The sequence below is a fragment of the Gavialis gangeticus genome, unplaced genomic scaffold, assembly GCF_001723915.1.
Source record: "Gavialis gangeticus isolate Ggan-Ray unplaced genomic scaffold, GavGan_comp1, whole genome shotgun sequence".
In the NCBI taxonomy this organism is placed as follows: domain Eukaryota; kingdom Metazoa; phylum Chordata; order Crocodylia; family Gavialidae; genus Gavialis; species Gavialis gangeticus.
Window position 1 is genome coordinate 2508060 of NW_017729034.1, and position 14344 is coordinate 2522403.

Genomic DNA, 14344 nt, shown 5'->3' on the forward strand with positions numbered 1-14344 from the left:
CCAGTTTATAACAGGCCACAAGATCCCCCCTCAGCCTTCTCTTTTGAAGGCTGAACAGGTTCAGGTCCCGCAACCTTTCCTCATAGGACCTACCCTGCTGTCCCTTGATCATACGAGTGGCCCTCCTCTGGACCCTCTCGATGCTGTCCACATCCCTCTTAAAGTGCGGCGCCCAGAACTGGACGCAGTACTCCAGCTGCGGCCTGACCAGTGCCACATAGAGGGGGAGGATCACCTCCTTGGACCTGCTTGAGATGCATCTGTGGATGCACGAGTGCAGTTCATCCCTACTTAACATGGGATCCTTAAACCCTTGAACTTTTAGCTATTAGCTTATATCTATATCTAAATAACACACACACACACACACACACACACACTCTCTCTCTCTCTCCCCCTCTCTCTCTCTCTCTCTCTCTAGGTCCAAATGATCTGACCTGGATACCCAAACCCCCAAATGCCTTCCTTTTTTAAAGGAGTTAGGCTCTTTATATCACAATTTTTCTAATAATTATTCATCACTTATTTTCACTACTTGAGTTCACTATTCACCTATCTGATATTAACATTGCCTCCTAATAATGTAGTAGCCCACTGGTATGTAATTCTGAGACGCTACTCACCGGTCACAGAGTCTGTTTTCATCAACCTTCTGGCACTATGGTACTCTGTTCCACTGTTAATTTTTAGTGAAACAGTCCTGACAGGAGCTGGGTTGTACAGCCAAGGAGACAAACTAATGGAGGGTGGAACTCCACTGGAATTCGTTGTCAGTTCTAAGTCTCCGTTTTGAAGAAGGCTTATCAGGAAATGGTTTCCTTACTGGCCAGCCAGTTTCTAACTGTTATTAATCCTTTTGTCCTTATAGCAAGCTCCGAGTGCCCCAGGTCGTTATGTTCAGTAAACATTGAGAATGGGAGTGACTCTTTCCTTTTCACTTTACTATATTCTTATAGGGGAGAGGTCAGCCTTTTGAGGCTGTCCCCCTTGCCCTGTCAGTATTTGACTTCCCATTTCCAGTAACCATGCCACTTTGTTATATGGTGGCTCTTCAGACCTGAGTCATGGGCTGGGCTGCTGCTTCCTCAATGAGAGCACTGAAGAATTTATTTTGGATGGGGAACAGTCAGAAACTAGGCGCACCTATACATGAGCAGCAAGGCTGCTCTGATGTGTTTCCGATTACAGCACATCGGACCAGACGCAATTAATTGAGTCTGCTACTGGAGCATGGTAATTACTGTGCTTCAGACTCCAGCGTCTCGTGTATCAGTATCCCCATGCTTAACAATGGTGACGGGAGCACTTTTTTTTAAAAACTAAAGCTCGTTTGAGCTTTAGTTAAGGAGCTCTTGCTGCCATTAAGCACGGGGGCACTGATACACGAGACTTCCCAGGCACTTGAATTAGAGAGGCTTGTGGAACCACCCTAATTAACACCCCGCCTGTCCCACCACTCCCAGACCGTGCGTATAACTGCCCTAGCAGGCTGGAAAACAAAGAAGAGGGAAGTGCTTAGGCCTCAGTTGAGACCTCAATGCTTTTATGCTTCCTCATTCCAATCTGTGCTGCCAGTAAGGAGGGAAGGGCTTTAATTTACATGAAGTAGCTCTTCAGTGTCCCCATGGAGATGCGAAGGGCATTATTCATATTGGAGAAATAGGACTAAGTGAGGCAAAATGGAGTCTTGGGCCCCAAGTCATGAGAGCATGCTAAGTGCAAGCGTGCTGTTAACTGCCTACTTATGGCCTACTGATTTTTCTCATGTGAACGTGCTTTGTTTCAAATGCGTACCAGTGTAAGGCTTGATTTTTAGAATGAAAGTGGCCTTTAACTCTTTTTTGCTGGTATAATTTATTCACTAGTATTGGTACCTTGTTTTTGTTTGTTTGTGGTTTTTTGCTTTTGCTCCTTGTTACACTGGCACTCTTTCTTTCTTTCTGCCCTGCACACAGCAGCCTGTAAAGGGGGAGGTGTTTGATGTGAGGTTTTGACTTCCTGAACAAAGGATGCCTGTACATGAGCTGGGAGGCTGCTACAACATGCTGTAATTCCAGCAAGTGCCATGCTCCAGTCTGCCTTCGTGTCTTGTATATCAGTGTCCCTGTGCTTCAAAATGGCAATGGAGATGTTTTATCCAAAATTCATTTGAGCTTTAGATAAAGTGCCCCCACTGCCATTTTAAAGCATGGGATGCTGATACATGAGACACTCTGGATGCTTTAATTAGAGTGGCTCTTGGAGCCACTCTAATTAAAGCACCCCTTCCCAACCACCTCTGGAGCATGTGTAAAAATGCCCCAAATGGATAGCTTGAACTGTCAGCTTTGATTTGTGACTTTAAGCACATACTTTTTAAGACACTTGTGTAGAAGCTGTGCAGTAGACAAGAAGGTTCTGCCATGCTTCATACTTCTGAACTGCATTTTTACCAGCTATAGCCTGAAGGGAAGTGCTTTTCAATAACTTTGCTAGCATTCATCTTTGAGCAGGGGGTTGGACTAGAGGACTGCCTGAGGTCCCATCCAACCCCAAATTCCTATAATTCTAAGTATGAGGAAAACTTGGGAATGAGGGTTAAATCTACTTACTAAAACTGAACACAGTACTTTTAGCCATAAGGTCTTTTGTGACTCTTGCAGAGCTACCGGTTCTTAAAAAGTGAGAGAGTATTAGGAAAGATACTTGAAACAGTAACTCTTAATGTGGGGGTAAGAATGTCCTAGTAAAGAAAGTAACTTGTGTCTCAGCTTGGCCAGATTGGCTTTTGTTACAGTTTATGCTGAAGAGAGATTTGAGAGAAGGCTAGAGCTGTTTCCTGGAATAAAACTTGAAACCACAAGCTGCCGCCTGGGCTGCCCCCCTCACTATTTTTGTCTACTGGATATTGCTATAGGGACACAATGTAAATCTTTGTCCTAGGTTACAAATTCTGACCTGCAGGGCAAAGGCTGGGGCAGAGCCAGCTGAGGGAGGGCTGAAGCAGAAGTACTCTAGTGACTGCAGGTTTTCCAAAGCCATGAGCCCCCATGGGCTCAGGCCAGGCACTGAGCTGTGTTTAGTTTGCACTGGAAGAAGCATTTGGCCCTATCCCTGTCTGATCATTGACTAACTGAACAGGAGAGGCAACCAGAACAGGACTTGGACCCTATCCAGTACAGGATACAACAGAGGCAGCAGCAAAATTTGCATGAGCTCCAGTTCCCGTTATGTTGAACTCCAGCCCATTAGTTATGCCTTGAGGCATTCAATTAAAATGTGACCTGAGCCTTGCGTGAGAGCAAGTGTTGACTATTTTGTCATGACAACGAAGGGACGTGTTTTCCCTTCATCTCTATGGGCAACTGCTCTCTAATTCCCTCTGCACCACAGGCAGCTGTGTCCTTCGTACCCACCTCCAGTCCTCCCCTTTGGAGTAATGAACAGAGCTAGATATGGAGTCCTGAGTTCTGGACTCCAGGGGTGAGTACTAGTCACTTTCCCCCAGGCATGGCATTTGCACTTAACTCGCTTGATACGATACCTCAGATCTGAGGCAATTGGAGGCAAGGATTAGCAACCACAGGGGTTTGGGAGCTCATTCTGGACACTGAGCTGAAGTTCTGATAAGGGGGGCAGTGTGTGTGTGTGCATGCATGCACACTTCCACACAGCATGGAGGGGATTAGAACACAGTTTATGTGACTTGAACGCTATACCAAAGCAATTGTTTTTGGCAAGCCCCATGGAAGACTTAGGCCGGAAGTTCTGCCACTTAAAGCTTATGAACCTAGACTTCTAGAGAGCCTTCCCTGGTAGGGGCTGTATCCCCTTCCTCCTTTCACCATCTTTAATGAAGCCTGGAAGGGGAAAAAAGCTTTGCACTTACTTCAAAGTAGAAGATCTGTCAGGGTTGCTGCAGTTTGAAGATAGTAATGTGTCCCTTTATTCATGAAGGAGGATCATGCCAGGGGTGTGTGAATGTTGGCTGCTGTTAGCTTTCTCCTTGCTCTGCCTCTTTTGGGTCATCCTTCAGGAGGATGTGACCAAAAATCTACATTGTGCATAACTTCCTCCTCCAGACCTTACAGCCTGCTTACAGAGCAGAAGCAGACTATTGGGGTTTGGTAGTGGCTTCAGGTACTGCTGGAGATGTGATAGCCTGTCCTTTCTGCTTGTTGGCACAGAAATCTTCTCATTGAGGGTGACTATAATAACCATACTTGAATTTTTGTTTCTGTGACCTGAAATTGAGACTTTCAAAGTATTTTGAATGCCTGAAAAAGGGGCCCCTCTTAATTTCAAGTTGAGTTATTTCCCTCCCCGCAAATCACTAGTCAGTTTCAAGTCTCAGGTTTTGCTTCCCATATCCTTGGCTTCCTTCGTGGATTCTGGCTGGGTCCTTTTATATCGCACAATGTTCAGTCTGCCCACATAAGGCACTCAATTTGCTGGACAAAATTAGCAACGAGGGGAGGAAAAACATTCCAAAGCACTTAATTGACATTTAAAATTCAGTGGCACTTGGGCTTCTTGTTGGGTCACTTAAGATAAAATGTTCCAAAAGCCCTTTGTCGCAAATTCATGAAGGCTATCCAGCTTCTCAGAGGCCTGGGCCTGAATCCATGTGGACCACAGGCCCTCTCCCTCTCCCACCAGGCTGCACAGTGTGGATTCTCCCGCTGCACATCTGCAATGCTCCCCCAAGCACATGGACTCCTCTGTGCTCTGCCCAGGCTGCACATCACATTGTTTCCCCAGTGTGCCCCATCCCTCACCTTGAGCTCCCACCACGTGGCAGGTTGCACCTCCAGATGTATATAGAAGGATCCTGTGGCTATGACTTGAGCATTGTTCTGTGTGGTGGTATCAAGTGTTCTAGGCCACTATCAGAAGTGACTGTTGAGTTGTCTTGTATATTAACTGCAAATCTAAAGACATAAGTAAACTTCAGGGTGCTGTGTGTGCAAACCTTGAAGTGTGAAATGTGAAACTAGAAAAATAATTCCTACTTCATGCAAGATTCATATTGTGGCCTTGAACCCATGCAACTTGGGAGTGTATTTAATATTGTTTTCTTCTCTTATCTCAGGATTGACCCAGATCCCACAAGTATTAAAGACAGAAATTTCCTTTTCTGCCTCTGATTCTAAAAGCTATGAGATGTATGTGAAAGCCATCAACAAATTCCTACTTACATACAGTGATGAACAACAAATGGGAAATGCTGCATTTGAGGACTGCGGTGGTAAGTGCCCTTGAAGATATGGAGTTCTGATCGTCTCCCTGTTGCTGAAGGATCTCTTGTTAATCTCTTAACCATCTGTCCAATGCTGGTCATGAGTTGCTGGTGATGCTGTACACTTAAACAGCATCCTCTCTCTAGTCGTTAACAGCATGTTGGTAAACATTTGCCTCTGAAATGGACTCATAGTTTCTCATTACAGTAGTAGTTCTCATAGCAGAAAGACCAGGGTCATGCCAGAGAGAGTGGAGCATCAGTGCCAAACTGAGAAGCTTATAGGTGGCACACCTGGTCTTGGCCTTACTTGCTTTCCATCCAAGGCAGTGGGAGACCTGCTGACTCCAAAGGGAGCAGAATCAGGAGAATGCTGGAAATCCTATCCTGTGCAATCATTCTGGAATTAAGAGCTGTTGTCACAACAATGTCCCCATCATAGCGTCTAAATGCCCTTAAAATACTGTTCAGTTACTAGCTGAACTGCATCACCTTGTCTATGTGGCCTGATGGGAAACTGTTCAGAGCATTTCCTCTAGATGTTCATTAGCTCCTGCTGAGAGCTTTCCTCCTCCTTCCTTCTATGCTCTAACAGGCCCACAGCGAAGGTGAGAGCTTGTCACCCAAAAAACCTCACTAAAACAGTGATGTGACCAGATCATTTTCCTTTATTGAGAGAGGTGGCAAACCTGGGTTTTGGCCCTAACCAGATCTGAGACTGGCTTTTTGTAAATATAGCTGGCATTAAACAATATAAAAAGCATCCCTTTAATGAACACTTGCCAGCTTATATTCTCTTCTGTATCCAGCCAAAGTGTGATCTATGGCTGGGACTTGGTTGTAGGGTGATCTTAAAAAGTGGTGGTGTTGTTTTTTGGGGTTTTTTTAAGAATAATCACTCTGCTCCTGCTTCTCATATGCCCACTCCCATTCCTGCTCTTTCTCCTGCTTATGTGTGTATGTACACACCTTTTTTTTTCTTTCTTGCCCTGGTAGAGGTACCCACTTCATACAAAGACAGAGGAGAATATAAGGAAGGTCAAGGTCGGAAGAACGTCTGCAAATTCAAACGCGACTGGCTGGGGAACTGCTCTGGAATACATGACCCCACCTACGGGTACAAGGATGGCAAGCCATGCCTCATTATCAAGCTCAACCGAGTTATGGGCTTCAAACCTAAGGCAAGTGCTATGTATGTTTGTGTGTAGTAAGTTCTTCTTTCTAATATTAGGACTGGTGGTATGACTTGCTGATCTAGGAAAAACACTTAGAACTTGGCTCCAACGCCAGGGTTCTGCAGGGCGAGGGACATGAAAAGTTCACTTGCTTGATCAAGAACTAATGTAGCTTTACTAGCAGAACTCCTGGTGTGGATGTAGCTCTGCCAGTAAATCTGGTGTAGTCCAGAAGGGAGATGACTCCTGTCAATGGAGCTGCACCCACTCCAGGGAGCCTGGCTGCCTGAGTGCTGCTGCCATAGGTAAAACAGCAGCTATCTCATATTTCAGACTTAGCCACAGTCTTCCTGACTCTACTTAGTAATCTGCTGATGGTTTTTTTCTTTGTTTTTTGGTTTTTTTTATACGTATACTTTGCGGGTTTCAATAATGTTATTAAACACTGTTTAAGGCCCTTCAAAAGCTTCTATGGAAGCGTTTTGTAAATTGCTAATGAGCCGCAACAAGCTCCCATATTAATTGCTCTTCTAGGTAACTTCCTTGGTCCCATTGGAATCTGCTAATTGTATTGCTTTTATAATGTGTCAGCTCTTAAAGTGGCACAAGATTTGTCGCCTTCACATATACTGCTACACAACAGTGGCTGTGCTACAAACAGACGTGGTTCTTACACCAATCTGTTCATCTGTCCCCTTCTCCCTACCAGCCCATGGCATGCAATATTTATTCCCTGTCAGTGGAACATGGCATTTCCAGAGCTGGTGGTGTGAGACAGTGTGGAGGAAGAGAAGTTTCAGGCCAGCTCTATTGTTTCTATATGGAGAAAGCTTTTAGGCCTGAAAAGTCCATGAGATCATCTCATGGTGCCCACATGCAGCATAGACAACTTGCTTTCACCTAGTTATTCCCACTTGGAGCCTAGCAATACTGAATTTCAGAGTAAGCATGTGATACTGAATGATGGAAAATTGTGAGCCTTGGGTACTGGGGGAGTGACACGCATAGGATGAGGGTTTGCTGCCTAGGGGGAGGGCAAATGCAAATGATACAGAAAAGGCAGTCCAATGTCTGCATGTGGCATTCTGACAACCAGCAAAAAAGGAAAAGTTGGTGGTTGGTGAGCAACTTGTAAGGAAATACTCCCAGTTGGATTTTTTTCTTGCCTGAGAAGGATTACCATAGACCAGTTTTAAGTCATGGCTCCTCTGGTCTAGTACCAAAGATCGTCAGACTTGCCCAGAAATTAGGTACTTAGTCCTTTGAGTTTATTTTGGTGCCTCAAATGCATTTAGGTGTCTAACTCCCATCTTTCTGAGGAGATGAGGGTGACACAATCCTACTGTACTTAATCTGCTTGGTGAACACTATCAAGGATAGAAGGATGGCAGCTTGGAACCCACTTACTTCTCTCTCTTTCTCTCTCTCTCTCTCTCCCTCTCTCTCTCTCTCCCTCTTTCTCCCGCTCTGATTTGGGAGGGCCCTGTCAAGGTTCATCTTTCTTACTTTACCATGATTTGAGCATAGAGGACCACGTGTACACATGTTGGTTCTTTCCTTTGTTGGAAGAGCCCAATATCTAATTTCAGGTCACTTTGCTCCAATGTTCTGGGCTAAGTGACTCTGGGGCAGTGGGTCTCACATACTGCCATAGTAAGTACTGCTTTCTTGGGCACCTACTGGATGCCTTCTCTCCTCACCTCCATCTTATACTGTCCCTACAGCAACTTTGGAAGTTGCTGATGGGGACAATTTAGCTGCCGTGTTGGACTACTAGCTACATCATCTTCCCAAGTGGTGTGGGCTTTCAGTTGGGACCTATGTCTTCATAACATTCCAACTTTTAAGTCACTCCTCAGCATTATATTCCTGCTAGGAACAGCAGAACTTCCAAGGCACATGGTACCAGTCAGTTGCACAGCTGTTCCTAGTAGCAGCAGTAGCTTGCTTACCTCTAAACATTTCCTCAGACCAATTTGGGAAATTCCATCCCAGCTCTTTTACCCCATTGTTGAGGCGTAGCATTGCTAGTCACCACTTCCATTGGGAACTCTAGTTGTAATCTAGTGTGCTCTGTACAAATAAAAGGTAAAGCCAGCTGTGGGGGGTCTCTGTGCAACTTGACCCTTTAGGTGAGAGCTGTGCATGCTTTTCAAAGGTGCTGTCTTGTCCCTGTGCCATAACAAGCATCACTGAGGGGCATGTGATCTCTCATCACTTTCTCTTTTGAAAATTGCAGTAAGGTTTTCCTTCCATCCTTCTATATGCCCTACATTAGTACTAAATGGTCCATCTCTCAAAAGGACCCCGTGGCCACATCTAGTTAAGCGCCACAGACCTGTCTGCGGTGTGGCACACTGCACATTCAGGCATTCTCCGTGCTACCTTGCAGCTTGGGGGAAGCGGGGAGGGGTTGACTCTGAGAGATCCCAGGGTCACAAAAACCCACGTAGGGAAAAACAGCGGGGTGGTGCAAGTGGCAGCAGTGTGCACCAACCAAAACCACAGCCTAGCCAGCCAGAGCCACAGTCTGGCAACTGACCAGGCTCTCAGCTGCAAGAGCACCATGGCTGCAGCTTCCCCAGCCCCTAGGACCCCAGGTAAAGCTGCTGGCAGCCTTCCCTACCCCACCCAAGGTAACCTGCCATGTGCCACAGCATGCATGGCACAGGCGTTGCCTGGGGACAAGTAGCAGCGGCACAAGGTCTGCTGCTGCTACTTATCCCTAGGCAAGCAAACATCCATGCTCATCTGGACGTGGCCAGTTTGTGTAACTTTACTGAATCTGCCAAGGTAGGCTGCTGAAGGTGACTTGCAGGCTTTATCCCCTCGGACAGGTTCCTAACTCTCATAGAAAGCCTTTGTCTCTCAGTCAGTAAGAGTTAAGCATCAATTTCTTTTTGAGGATTGAGGTCTTAAAGGTTTCTGTGGTGTAGACACAACTGGGCTCACCTGCATTCCAGTAGCGATTAGACTGTGCTGATTCAGAGGCCTGTTTACATCTCAAACGATGATGAAATGTAGTGATGCCCTGAAAATTGCTACTGATGCAGTGCTTCAAAACTATGTGACCTAAAAAGAAATCTGGGTCAGCCTGGCAAGTTAGCTTGTATCTCACACTGAGCTTTACAGCCAGAAATTGAACCTCTGCGAGCTAGTCTTGAACCTCAGGAAGATGGGGTGTGTTGGGAAGTGGGATATAGGGATTCTGGGAACAGTCTTAAATGTGTAACATTTCCCTGGTTTGGCCTTCTCTTTTAGCCTCCACAAAACAGCTCCCTCCCTGAAGACCTTGTAGGAAAATTCCATGAGAATATCATTCCTATCCACTGTGCTGGCAAGGTAAGTGGGGAAATGCTACAGAGTAGGGAAAGGCTGTCTAGGTCTCTTGTGTTAAATTTTGGACAGGCAAACAGTTGCTTCCTCTTATGAGAATCCAATATCTTTCAAAATGTGGAGTGGAAATATCAAATGTTGGTTCTCATCAGTCCATTGCAAAGGGTAGACTAAGTCAAATTCAAGACATGCACCATCCTAATTTTGCTTTTGCATTATGACAGATTCACAAGGTTCAAAGCCATGCTCTGGGGGTGGAGGAAATTCTAAATTTGTACTGTTTTATTCTAGGCATGAACAGAATTTATGTTTGCCTCATTCCTGAAACATGAGCCAGCTCTAATTGTCCACTCAATTACTTGCCTTTCTTTGGCAAACAGGTCCAGTCCTTTATACTGGGAATATCTTCCCATTAGGAACTGGATTGAGGCAACCAGCTCAGACACTAACCAAAGGAATGGTGACTGAAAACAATCACTGACCTAATCTGCTTGGAGAAGGATGAACTGGAAACTAAAGGCATCCTCTCAAGCTCTTCAGCCAGCTAGTTCTCAAAAGTAGAGGCTTGGTTGCAATATCTGTTCCTAAACATATGGAGCTGTTCATACAAGCAATGTGTGGAGACCAGACTGAGTGGCAAAAAGTTCACTTTCTGAAATATTTCCAACTCTTAAGAAATAGCATGTTTCTTGTCAACTTTTCTAAGCCATTTTAAAGACCCAAGGAAGGATACTATGACACTTAAAAGCATATCTAAATCTCTCCCAGCCATGTAGTTGGTTCAGTAAAAGATACCACTCACAAACTTGTCTCTTGCATATTAAAATCCCAGACCTTTCTTGTGCGTAAAACTGATGCAAGTGGTCAGGGTGGAGCAGTGTGGATTGTACCACAACAGCTCAATGGTACAAGGTGACAACAGAACTGCTGAAATTGTAGAGAAGTACTTCTTAAAAAGAAAAAAAAAAGAGTCATCCTGATGTCAGGTATGTTTTCCCAAACAAATTCTACTCTTTTTTTTTTTTTTTTCCAGTTTATCTAGACCTATTCACTATCCCTTAGGACATGAAAATATTCTGTGCAATATCCAGAATGCAGACTGCATTCAAGGGCTGAACAAAATTCAGTTGCTCAAAGATCAGTGGTTGGATATAGTGCTGGAATTTGCTTGCAAAATGGTGTTTTACTTTTTTTTTTTTTTTTCCTTCCTCACCCTTTCTTTAGAAAGAAGAAGATGTGTCTAAACTAGGCACAGTAGAATATTACGGGCTGGGGGGATTGCCTGGCTTTCCTCTACAATATTACCCATACTATGGCAAGATCCTCCAGCCAGATTATCGCCAGCCCCTGGTGGCAGTGCAGTTCACTAACCTGACCTTTGACACAGAAGTCCGCATAGAGTGCAAGGCCTATGGTGAGAACATTCAATATAGTGACAAGGACCGTTTCCAGGGACGCTTCGATGTTAAATTTGACATAAAGAGCAGCTGATCATAAGCACCATTTTTCTTTCCCATCCTCCTAGCCATTTAAAAGTTTAAAATAAACAAAACAAAAAAAACCTACTAGTCTTGAACAAACTGTCATACGTATGGGACCTACACGTAATCTATATGCTTTACACTAGCTTTCTGCATTTACTAGGTTAGAATGTAAACTTAAAGTGTAGCAATAGCGACAGGAATATTTAAATATTTATTCTACTGTAAATGACAAAAGAAAACAATTGAGCCTTGGGACATGCCCATTTTTACTGTAAATTATGATTCCATAACTGACTTGTAGTAAGCAGTGTTTCTGGCCCCTAAGTATTGCTGCCTAGTGTATTTTATTTAGTGTACAGTACTATAGGTGCATACTCTGGTCACTTTTTTTTCCAAGCCATGTATTGTATCTGTTTTCTACTTTCTGTGAGCAAAAATGTTGGTGTCCAAGGTGTAAATACTCCATGGGACTAGAACTGGCATGATACTCTAATTTTTTTTCCCCTCTTAAACATAAAGGCCCACCTGTGAGACTATTTAACAGCACTCCATAGAGCCTTCTTATTTTCCTGTAGTGTTAGGGTATTCTTATTTGGAGGGGTGGCAGGGAAAACTAACTTAAGTAACGCTAAAAGAAAACTAGGTGATTGTGTACTGTGCTTTGTAGCGAATGCTGTCTCTTTCCACCTTTCCCCTCATCTTCCAGTATGTTGTGTGTGAGACCTGGGTCAGGCTATCACTCATCAGTGGTAGGAAAAAACTATTTTGCTTTTGTGTGTATTCTCTCTCTCTTTCTCTCCCTTCCTCCCCCGAGGCATCACACAGTGTGGTGCTAATGTCTTTATTGAATGTTTTAACCATTTTCATGGTGGAAGAATTTTATATTTATGCAGTTGTACAATTTTATTTTTTTCTGCAAGAAAGTGTAATGTATGAAATAAACCAAAGTCACATGTGTGAAAATAAATCTTTATTTTAAACTTTATAAAAGCAATGCAGTACCCCATAGAATGGTGTTAAATGTTGTCTAAAGTGCAAGCCTCTATGTTCTAACATTATGTAATAATAGCCAGGAGTACAGTGCTCTTGTTGATCTTGTATTTCAGTCAGGTTAAAACATTGGAGAAATAAATGAATGAACACACACACACACACGCACTTCTTTGTGGCTTTTTTTCCTCTTCGGGAAATGAAACCATAGCCGTTTGTCCATGTTCTGCTGTTTTATTTTAATTGTCAAGAATCTTGAAAAAATACTGAACCTGTTTAAAAAGAAAATTTTAGTCAGTTAACTTCACTAAGGCTGTGCTTGGAAAAGATTTAGATGGTGCTATTCTTTGTCTAGATAAAATGTAAAGTCAAGAATGTTCCCTTGGATCCCAGGATGTTCACTAGATTCTGAAAATCTGGCTGTATCTAGTCATCTTGAAAGCTTTTGTAGTTGAATAAAGCACAAGTCATCCTTGTTCACCCTATAAAAGCTGTGTTTACTACTTTCAAAGGCTGCACATAGTGCCATACCAAGCATAATGAAGGAGATCTCCCTGATGCTCAAAAGTGAACTTGCCTTTTTTTAAGTAGGGAATGGCAATAAAGTGAATTTGAAAGCTTTTAGCTCTATTACTCTCAACAGAGCACAGAACCAGCTTTGGTTTTCCTAAAGTAATGGATGCATCACTGACTTTTACTTTGGGTACTACTGCTGACTTAACTGTTGCATACTAATCTAAAGCAGCAACTCAGTGGCGGTATTTAATAAGATGGCATTTTTCGTTTTTTTGTCACTGTGCATGTTATGTAATATGAGATCTGCTACTATGTCAAAGCCCAAACTTCTCAAATCCCTGATGGAAACAAATAACATTTTAAAAAATAAGGCCAAATTGTCATCTACTAGAAGTCAGACATCACCACCTACTCAGGAGCCTTTACTAGAAAGTATGGCATGGACATCAAATCAAATGCTGATTACTCATGGTTACTTCAGACTTGAAGGCATAAAAGTGGTCCATTTGTGGTTCACAAGAACAAGGACATCCTTACTTTCATCTCTGAAATAGTGTTTCTGCTAATCAGGCTACTTCTATCTTTGACACCTTGGAGTTGGAACTGAGCACTCCCGAAAAGGGGAAGGAAGGCTGGGGTACGGGAAGGCAGGGAGAATCTGGGAAGGAGATGAGATCTCATAACCTGATTCAAAAGGATTAGAAGAGAAAGAAAAGTACCTTTGCAAAGCCAAGAAGAATGGTCCAGATTTCTTATTCAGCCCATCACCCCAGAATCGGACACTCAGAGTAAATCAGTGATGCAATGAAACAGCATTTGTTTCCAACAAGAGAGCACTGTGACTGTCTATTTTAAAGAAACTAAAACATACCGCTTTGGAGCTGGCCCATTAATGGCCAACTGTCACCCATTAGACTAATGCTGCTGCTTAGATAGCATAACTCTCACTGAAAGCATGCTCGGTGGAACTGCTGGAGAGGCAGGACCGTTTGCTGGGTACCAGACATCTCAATCTTACATAAAAACATTCTAGCCATGGCTAAGCAAAGCAAAACATGTGGCTGGAACCTCGCCCCTACCTTGTCGCGTGTTCAGGGTGCACATTGTAGTGGCACACTAAGAGTCCAGTCACAAGCTCTATTGTGCTGGATCCTGTACCACACAGGGACAGTCCCTGCTGGGTATGCTACTGGAACAGATCCCAAGCAGGCGCTGACTAAACAATTCAACAGAGAAAATGCCTGCACTGGGAAGAAGACCTGATTGCAATGTGGCCAAGGATATGTACATACTTATAACATGTTTCCAGTGAGACACAGAAGATGAAATGCTGGTCTTTTTGAGATGAAGAAGTTTTGCTATTGGCCTCAAAGGCTGCATTCACATGTGCATGGATGTTTGATTCCCTGGGGAGAACTAGCGGTGACACACCTTGTTCCACCGCTAGTTGTCCCTGGGGAACACCTGTGCCCTGTGCCCTCTGGCATGCAGCAAGTTGCCCCGAGTCAGGTAGTGGAGGCTGGGGACAATATTGCACTGGCCCCAGCAGCCTGACCTGGGGGTCCTCCTGGGGCTGCAGCAGCGGCAATCCTGCCACGTGGAGCCTGGCTGGCAGCTAGGACCCA

General features: G+C 44.1%; 2 protein-coding genes and 1 long non-coding RNA gene across 3 annotated transcripts in view; 2 read left to right on the forward strand and 1 right to left on the reverse strand.

Moving 5' to 3' along the window:
• The window catches only part of LOC109304311, a 1692-nt gene extending 1358 nt beyond the window's left edge, over positions 1-334 (forward strand). The window contains exon 2 of the long non-coding RNA XR_002099345.1: positions 281-334. This is a non-coding gene — a long non-coding RNA (uncharacterized LOC109304311). The remainder of the gene's footprint in view (positions 1-280) is intronic.
• ATP1B1 (ATPase Na+/K+ transporting subunit beta 1) overlaps positions 1-12365 on the forward strand; it is a 25907-nt gene extending 13542 nt beyond the window's left edge. Inside the window, exons 3-6 of the mRNA XM_019526787.1 lie at positions 5072-5227; positions 6215-6399; positions 9655-9735; positions 10954-12365. Coding sequence (XP_019382332.1) covers positions 5072-5227; positions 6215-6399; positions 9655-9735; positions 10954-11220 — 689 coding nt within the window. The 3' untranslated portion in view covers positions 11221-12365. The remainder of the gene's footprint in view (positions 1-5071; positions 5228-6214; positions 6400-9654; positions 9736-10953) is intronic.
• The window catches only part of NME7 (NME/NM23 family member 7), a 194191-nt gene continuing 191561 nt past the window's right edge, over positions 11715-14344 (reverse strand). Inside the window, exon 12 of the mRNA XM_019526785.1 lies at positions 11715-12475. Coding sequence (XP_019382330.1) covers positions 12443-12475 — 33 coding nt within the window. The 3' untranslated portion in view covers positions 11715-12442. The remainder of the gene's footprint in view (positions 12476-14344) is intronic.